Source organism: Stomoxys calcitrans, chromosome 1 (genome assembly GCF_963082655.1).
Source record: "Stomoxys calcitrans chromosome 1, idStoCalc2.1, whole genome shotgun sequence".
NCBI classification, from domain to species: Eukaryota; Metazoa; Arthropoda; class Insecta; order Diptera; family Muscidae; genus Stomoxys; species Stomoxys calcitrans.
In genome coordinates this window covers 71022941-71032569 of record NC_081552.1, presented here as the reverse complement: position 1 = coordinate 71032569, position 9629 = coordinate 71022941, and the positions used below count along the sequence as shown (strand labels likewise).

At 40.8% G+C, this 9629-nt stretch overlaps 1 protein-coding gene across 1 annotated transcript; it reads left to right on the top strand.

Annotated features, from left to right (window-relative positions):
• The first annotated feature begins 812 nt into the window (after nucleotides 1-812).
• LOC131996018 (uncharacterized) lies at nucleotides 813-1595 on the top strand. Its single transcript, XM_059365430.1, has 2 exons — nucleotides 813-1314; nucleotides 1402-1595. The coding sequence occupies exons 1-2, from the start codon at nucleotides 813-815 to the stop codon at nucleotides 1593-1595; spliced, it is 696 nt and encodes a 231-aa protein (XP_059221413.1).
• Nucleotides 1596-9629: the final 8034 nt, after the last annotated feature.

The window sequence follows — 9629 nt, the reverse complement described above, 5'->3', positions numbered from 1 at the left end:
GTACGTCAATTGATCATCAATATATGAACTTTGAAGGGACTTTGGGGAACACATCTGTGGAATGTGGATTGTCCGATCATAATATTTTGTATCTCTGTGTTGGATCTGCCATTGAGAATCATACTCATAGTATTGAAAGTTTTTCATTTATAAATCATCATCGTTTAAACCGCAGCATAGAAAGATTGTTGCCGAAGCTCGATATAAGTGGTAAACCATCAGTTGATATGAGTTATTTGATTAGTCTAATACACGATGGCATAGAGAAATCTACATCTACTGAATCATATTGGTGACTTGGGTAATATAATACAAGTCCATGTATAAATGGTAATTTGAGGAATTTAATTGATTTGAAGGAAAATTTATCAAAAGTCTTGAAGAAAAAATCGTGGTAAGAACCTCATAGAAAAACGACTCAACTCTATTAGTAAAATAATAAAGATTGGCTGTAGGGAATCAATGAGTAATTTCTATATAACAAGTCTTCTGAACCTTCGTAGTGAACCAAGCAGATGTAGGAAGTTTTTAAATGAAACGTTGGGTAGGTTAGTTAGAGACAAGGACGGCAGATTAGTATGTGATGATCTTGTTAAGGCTAACATACTCAATTAAATTTTTTGCTCATTCTATGGAGGACTTGAAATCTTCTATTGAACAGAATGGTTATGAGTATTGGAATTCACATAATCTGCTGAATTCTAGTTTAGACTTCACTCCGACAACTGTGGATAAGGTGCAGGATGTCGACGAGAAAAAGTTCAGGATATGATAACATTTCTTCAAGGACTGTTACGTAGTGTAAGGATACTATGGCTCCGTATCCAGTTACTATTTTCAACAATATTTTACAAACAGCCACGCATCCCGTTGCCTTGAAAATACACAGGATTGTTCCGATACCGAAGGAACCCAATGTTACCACGATGGAAAAGTTCAGACAAATTGCTGTTTTGCCGGTTTTGAGAACATTTCGACAAATCTCTGAATATCTGGACCGCAATAATATCCTCAGTGAATGTCAGTACGGATTTAAGAAGGTTTGTGGGACTGAGAAGGCGGCTGTGAACATTATGTCAGCTATTTGTAACGGGCTGGATGAGGGTACTAAAGGTGTCGGTGCTATATTTAATGATTTTTCAAAGGCTTTTGACCGTGTCGATCACACAATTTGGTTGGATGAGTTACAATATTATGGATTTGGTGGAAATACATTACGGATACTGGAAAGCTATTTAGGAAACAGAAGACAGTTTGTACAAATTAGAAGTCAAAAGAGTTCAGCAACACGGGTCATGTATGGGGTACCTCAAGGTAGTGTTCTTGGGCCGTTACTCTTTAAGTTATGTATTCATGATTTTACTAATTTTGGTTTGACTGGAAATAAATTTCTATATGCAGATGACATTTGGCCTGTTTACGCTTACAAGAATGACACAATATGGAATAATATGGAACGTGAAGCTGCTTTTATCAATGAACATGTCAGGATAAATAGACTATTTTTGAATGCAAACAAAACGAAAGTTATACGTTTTCGACCCCATTGCAGTGAGAACAACTTCGGTGTTAAAGTGAATGCTTCTTTGGAATAATTGGGACTGAGACTGTATATATATATATATATATATATATATATACTTATTTTTGAATTATTGGTATACTTGTGCGGAAGGACTTTCCTCCTAGGACATCGCCATGTAATAGTAATTGGAAACGATTCCTAACAAGTAAGAGCGTGCTAAGTTCGGCCGGGCCGAATCTTATATACTCTCTACCATGGATCACATCTGTCGAGTTCTTTGCGCAGTACCATTTTAGGCAAACAAAGAATAATGAATATGGACGGAGGAGAAGGAGGAGCTATATAAAGTTTTAGTCCGATTTGGGGCTCAAGAAGCAAAATCGGGAGATCGGTTTATATGAGAGCTGTGTCAAGCTATAGATCGATTCAGACCATATTGCACACGCATGTTGAAGGCCATGGGAGAAGCTTTTGTACAAAATCTGAGCCAAAGTGATATCAAAACACTATGTGCAAAATTTCAGTCAAATCGGATAAGAATTCCGCCTTCTAAAAGCTCAAGAAGTGAAGACCCAAGATCGGTTTATATGGCAGCTATACTAGGTTATGGACCGATTTACGCCATACTTAGCACAGTTGTTGGAAGTGATATCAACACTACGTGCAAAATTTTAGTCAAATCAGACGAGAATTGCGCCCTCTAGAGGCTCAAGAAGTCAAGACCCAAGATCGGTTTATATGGCAGCTATATCAAAACATGGACCGATTTGGCCCATTTACAATCCCAACTGACCTACACCAATAAGAAGTATTTGAGCAAAATTTCAAGCGGCTTGCTCTACTCCTTCAAAAGTTAGCGTGCTTTCGACAGACAGACGGACGGACGGACATGGCTAGTTCGACTTAAAATGTCACGACGATCAAAAGTATATATACTTTATGGGGTTTTAGACGCATATTTCGAGGTGTTGCAAACAGAATGACAAAATTAGTATACCCCCATCCTATGGTGGAGGGTATAAAAAGAGGTAGTAATTAGTTTTTTAATGAGCTTACCTTTCTGGTTATTTGGTAATGAGAGTTTTTGCCGGAATGGAATAATTGACTAACTGAAAATTTGACTTATATGCCAACTATAGCCTCTAGAATGTCTATATGATGCTAAGGCACTATCTTATATATAAAACTAGCCGAACTGGGCCCGCCCCCCTGCGCCTTCTTTAACTCTCTAATATCTTTTTAGGGTTGGGACGCTTCGCCCTGAATGTGTATATCGAATGTAGCCTATGTCCGTCCATCTATAACACCGAACGCCTGCGTTCATATCCTGGCGATAACATCGGACAAAATTTAATGCGGTGGTGATCCCCTCTTAATGCTGGCTACATTTGTCATGGGTGGTCATGTAAAAAATTCTCCCCAAAGAGATATCGCACTGCGGCATGACATTTGGACTCGGCTATAAAAAAAGTCCCTTATCATTGAGTTTAAACTTGAATCGAAAAGCTTTCATTGATGTCTGAGAAGTGTGCCCCTTCTCGGTTTTTGGGTAAATTTTTACTCCACTCCCAAATACCTTTCTTTTGAGTCCTATATCCGGTTTAGAGAGACACTTGGCCCTAAATGTAAATGTACGCTTCGTGGTCCACTTTTAAATGCATTTTATATGAGCCCCATAATTGCATGATCGGTAAATACATTCTGTTTGAGGGTGGGATGGACCCCAGGGATGTTGTCCCGAAAATGAGTATCAATTCCCCGGGAGATTGCGAAAAGATTTCTAATGAATCGCATTACCAATCTCCGATATCTGGTGGTTTTGAAAATTAGGGTAATGAAAAGTGCTTTTTAGGGAAGGGATGGCACTCAGACGTTTCGAATGCTGTACTCCCAAAACCATTTTATGTGAGCCCCATATTGCCACAGTCGGTAAATATAAACTGTTTGGGGGGTGTTTTGGTTCTGGGGCGGCCACTGGCTGCTCTGAAAATAGATATCATCCGCCCCAACCCTAAAATAGTTTTTTTTTGCGATCATGGCAATATGGGACTCAAATGAAAGATATTCGGGAGTAAATTACGAATTTTGTCAGGAAGGAGAAACAGGCTTTATAATTTGTTGATTTCGGAAGGGGGGCGGACCCTACCCCGTTACCCCAAAAACACCACTTAAAATATAAAGTGGACGAATAGGGACAATACGGGTATCAAATGAAAGGTATTGGGCAGTAGAACACGAATATGGTATTAAAAATATGCATCAAGTATGCGAGGGGTCGTCCAACCCAAAAAACTCCTCCAAACAAACATATTGGACGTAAATATCAATATGAGACTCAAATGAAATGTATTAGGGACTAGACTACGAATATAACAATAAAATTAGGTCCAAGTAATTGGGGAACTCACCATCATCGCTTTTGTCTATTAGTGGATCAATACCCTCGTGAATATTAAAGATCATAAGTGTGCTCTACGTACCAAATTTCCGATAATTGTTATTGTCGCCTTAAAAAAACAAATGGCTATAAAGTACACGTAGCGTTCGTATGGACCGAAACAAGCTTACTCACCTATGGAGTTTGACGAGGACCACAAACAAATCTTGCATATACAACAACAATTGAGGTCAAGTGTGAGACACTTTTCCTAGCTTCACAATAAGAGATGGTCTGTGTGTCGGTTTCTTAGGTTTTCGACTGTCAAAAAGTTGTAAACTTCAAAAACGTCATAAACTTGTCTTTTATACCCTCAACCATAGATCGCATTTGTCGATTTCCTTTCCCGGCATGTCTTCTTAGGAAAAAAGGATATAAGAAAAGATTTGCTCTGCTATTAGAGTAATATCAAGATATGTTCCGGTTTGAACCAAAATTATATTATATGTTGGAGACCTGTGTAAAATGTCAGCCAATTCGAATAAGAATTGCACCCTTTGGGGGCTCAAGAAGTAAAATAGAGAGATCGATTTACATGGGAGCTGTATCGGGCTATAGACAGATTCAGACCATAATAAACACGTATGTTGATGGTCATGAGAGGATCCGTCGTACAAAATTTCAGGCAAATCGGATAATAATTGCGACCTCTAGAGGCTCAAGAAGTCAAAATCCAAGATCAGTTTATATGGCAGCTATATCAGGTTATGAGACGATTTGAACCTTATTTGACACAGTTGTTGAAAGTAAGAATAAAATAAGTTATGCAAAATTTCAGCCAAATCGGATAGGAATTGCGCCCTCTAGAAGCTCAAGAAGTCCCCAAATCTGTTTATATGACAGCTATTTCAGATTATGAACCGATTCGAACCATACTTGGCACAGTTGCTGGATATCATAACAAAACACGTCGTGCAAAATTTCATTCCAATCGGATAAGAATCGCGCACTCTAGAGGCTCAAGAAGTCAAGACCCAAGATCGGTTTATATGGCAGCTATATCAAAACATAGCCCATTTACAATACCAACCGACCTACACTATTAAGAAGTATTTGTGCAAAATTTCAAGCGGCTAGCTTAGCTTTCGACAGACGGACGGACGGACGGACATGGCTAGATCGACATAAAATGTCGCGACGATCAAGAATATATCTACTTTATAGGGTCTCAGACGAATATTTCGAGTAGTTACAAACAGAATGACGAAATTAGTAGTACCCCATCCTATGGTGGAGGGTATAATAACAGTAAACAAGTAAAAGCGTGCTAAGTTCGGCCGGGCCGAATCTTATATACCCTCCACCATGGATCGCATTTGTCGAGTTCCTTTCCCGGCATCTCTTCTTAGGCAAAAAAGGATATAAGAAAAGAGTTGCTCTGCTATTAAAACGATATCAAGATATGGTCCGGTTCGGACCACAATTAAATTATATGTTGGAGACCTGTGTAAAATTTCAGCCAATTCGTATAAAAATTGCGCCCATTGGGGCTCACGAAGTAAAATAGAGAGAACGATTTATATGGGATCTGTATCGGGCTATAGACCGATTCAGACCACAATAAACACGTTTGTTGATGGTCATGAGAGGATCCGTTGCACAAAATTTCAGGCATATCGGATAATAATTGCGACCTCTAGGGGTCAAGAAGTAGAGATCCCAGATCGGTTTATATGGCCGCTATATCAGGTTATGAACCGATTTGAACCTTATTTGACACAGTTGTTGAAAGTAAAAATAAAATACGTCATGCAAATTTTAGCCAAATCGGATAGGAATTGCGCCCTCCAGAAGCTCAAGAAGTTAAATCCCCAGATCTGTTTATATGACAGCTATATCAGGTTATGAACCGATTTGAACCATACTTGGCACAGTTGTTGGATATCATAACGAAATACTTCGTGCAAAAATTCATTCAAATCGGATAAGAATTGTGCCCTCTAGAGGCTCAAGAAATCAAGACCCAAGATCGGTTTATATGACAGCTATATCAGGTTATAGACCGATTTGAACCATACTTGGCACAGTTGTTGGATATAATAATAAAACACGTCGTGCGAAATTCCATTCCAATCGGATAAGAATTGCGCACTCTAGAGGCTCAAGAAGTCAAGACCCAAGATCGGTTTATATGGCAGCTATATCAGGTTATAGACCGATTTGAACCATACTTGACACAGTTGTTAGATATCATAACAAAACACGTCGTGCAAAATTTCATTCTGATCGGATAAGAATTGCGCACGCTAGAGGCTCAAGAAGTCAAGACCCAAGATCGGTTTATATGGCAGCTATATCAGGTTATGAACCGATTTGAACTATACTTGGCACAGTTGTTGGATATCATAACAAAACACGTCGTGCACAATTTCATTCCAATCGGATAAGAATTGCGCACTCTAGAGGCTCAAGAAGTCAAGACCCAAGATCGGTTTATATGGCAGGTATATCAAAACATGGACCGATATGGCCCATTTACAATACCAACCGACCTACACTAATAAGAAGTATTTGTGCAAAATTTCAAGCGGCTAGCTTTACTCCTTCGGAAGTTAGCGTGCTTTCGACAGACAGACGGACGGACGGACGGACGGACAGACGGACGGACATGGCTAGATCGACATAAAATTTCACGACGATCAAGAATATATATACTTTATGGGGTCTCAGACGAATATTTCGAGTAGTTACAAACAGAATGATGAAATCAGTATACCCCCCATCTTATGGTGGAGGGTATAAAAAAGGTTGTTGATGTTCTCGCCAGGATTCGAAGTCAGACGTTTTCTGTTATAGGAGCACGTTCTAATCTATGCATCAGTGTTGGCATACTCATAAATTCACAAAAATTGAAACTAATTGTACGACTTCCTAATTATTTTTCAATTCTGTCAAAAATTTGTTTTTTTTTTTTTTTTGGCTAGGTTTATGACGTTTTTGACATACAGGGTGGCTGATGAAAGCCGCTACCAAAAAAAAATGTAATAACTTTTTTTCTATTTAATAATAATAATTTAATAATTAATTTAATTAATTAATTAATTAATTTAATTAATAATAATTTAATAATTAATTTAATAATTTAATTTAACATGAATAAAAGAAAAATGTATTCCATACACCGAAAAAAAAATGTAGCAATATTCATCATTGTAGCAATATTCATCAGCCACCCTGTATGTATTTTGTATCGGAAATGTATGTCATATACGTCAGAGTTTCCGACTGACCATCTCTGGTCACAATCTTCTAATAACTGAAATCTTTCATGCTACGCGGACGGATCAAAGCTGGAAGAGAGAATTTGTCTATGCGCCTGTATAAGGAACCCATAGACGTGTTCTGTTTCCTCTTGCAGACCATTGCAGGAATGCGTTAGCTGAAATGGTTTTAATGCGATTTTGTCAAATGTGAATATTTTCTCGAACAGTATACGGCCCTTAGGGCCAAAAGCAACCAAGACGGTAGGGACAAGAACCGTCCTAGAGAGTAAGGAGGCAATTTACGCCTTCTCTGTACATGACATTATCGTAATATTTTAAAAAATCTTACTGGTCGACACCAATAACCCGAGATGGTCGACACCAATAACGCAAGAACGTCGAGAGTGAACCTTTTTATGGACAGTTAGTTGTCCAATAAGGAATAACATTCAAAATGGTGAAGTCATGCGCTGTCTTGGAGTTCTTGCCTTCCCTGAGTATGGCAAAATCTGCGTCGATTTGGTTGTTGTTGTTGTAGCAGTTTATTGTGTTCTATCTTTCGTCTGCTTGATTCTGTTGAGTGTCAAGACCCAGGAACTCTGCGACTAAGATGGGGTGCGCCCATAGGGTCTGAGTCGAGTGGGTCTGGCCGGGCAGTTAAACAGGTGACGTGTATCGAGCGGGCCATGGTTACAATCGGGACATACATCTTGCACGTCGGCATCAATCCTTGCTCTGTAGGAGTTAAGGCGGCTGCATCTGCCGGAACGTAATTGAGCCAAAACTACTCTGGTTTGCCGGGGGAGGTCGATTTCTTCAGGTGCAATGGGTGGCGGTCGTTCTCCAAGGACTACATTCACCCGGTAGCCAATTACCGCATCTGCTACCGTGTCTGCATGAATGTTGTTCAGACCTGCTTGATATGTCGCTTGATTTAGAGGTTCTCTCTTGTAGCGCTGGACCTCACGCTCTAGATCATGTAGATCTACCTTAAGGCTTCTGGACAGTGGATATCTATCCACAAGATGATGATTTGAATCGTCTCTGCGATAGCAGCCCAAAAGGTATTGCTTAGACAGCATGTAGTTATGTCTTGCACTGGTAGGATCTTTGTCTCCTGATGGAGGTGGTCCACATGAGAACTGAGGAGTTCGGAGGGTGGCATTCTAACAGACTTGAATATCATTCCACTGCGTTTCACAAAGTTGACGAGACCACACTGGCGCTGTATAACTTACCACAGACCGGCCAATTGCTTTGTACGTGGTCAACAAGGTTTCTTTGTCTGCACCCCAAGTGCTGCCAGCAAGTGACTTGAGGACCTTGTTTCTACTTTTGACTTTATCGCAGATTCCTGTGGCATGTGGAGAGAATGTGTAAGAGCTGTCAAATGTGACGACAAGTATTTTGGGACACTTGATGGTCGGAATCATTTCTCCATCGACCATCACAGTCAGCTCAGAATTCACCTCACGCGTATTTGTAGTGAACAGTGTGGCTGAAGATTTGGTGGCGGATATCTTCAGATTTCTTCCAGCGAAATATGAGGCAAGCTCGTTGAGGTAGACGTTCAACCTATCGCAGATGTCATCAATGGGTGGGGGGCCTGATGCCATGATCGTACAGTCGTCCGCATATGATACGATCTCTATGCCGTCTGGAGGAGGTGGGATGGAGAATAAGTAGAGGTTAAACAGAGCCGGAGATATCACCCCACCTTGGGGAACTCCCTGTTTCACTCTACGGTGTTTTGACTTCTTATCCCTAAATTCCACAAATGACTGGCGGCCACACAGATAATTCGCGACCCAACGTTTCAGGCCTGGCTGGAGGGACGTGTTGGCGATGTCCTCAAATAATTTGGCATGGCTGACCGTGTCGAATGCCTTCGATAGGTCCAGTGCCACGAGGACCGTCCTATCACATGGCCTGGGTTGATTGAAGCCACGGCAAATGTGTGTGGTGATGGCATGCAAAGCTGTTGTTGTGCTGTTCAATCTCCGAAATCCGTGTTGATGCTCGGCGAATGGAAATTCTCCTACGAGGCTCGGGAGGAGTAATGCCTCAAGCGTCTTAGCCACTGGTGAGAGAAGGGAGATCGGTCTGTACGACTCCCCCAAACTCGGGTCTTTACCAGGCTTCAGTAGCGGGATCACTCTGCCCATTTTCCAGACATCGGGAACTATAAGAGTGTTCAATGACAGGTTAAGGACTGTGGTAAGGTACTCAACTCCAGGTAAATCCAGATTCTTCAGCATCAATGTAGAGATTCCGTTGGGGCCCAACGCCTTGGAAGATTTGGCGCCACGGATGACATTCGTAACTTCGCCCACGGTAAATTATGATGACTGTTCGTCGGCTCGGAGAACACGAATACGGCGAATGGCTCTCCTCCTTGCCCTGTCCCTCTCGGGATGCACAGTAAATTGACGGTTGAACAACCTGGCGCATCTCTTCGGATCAG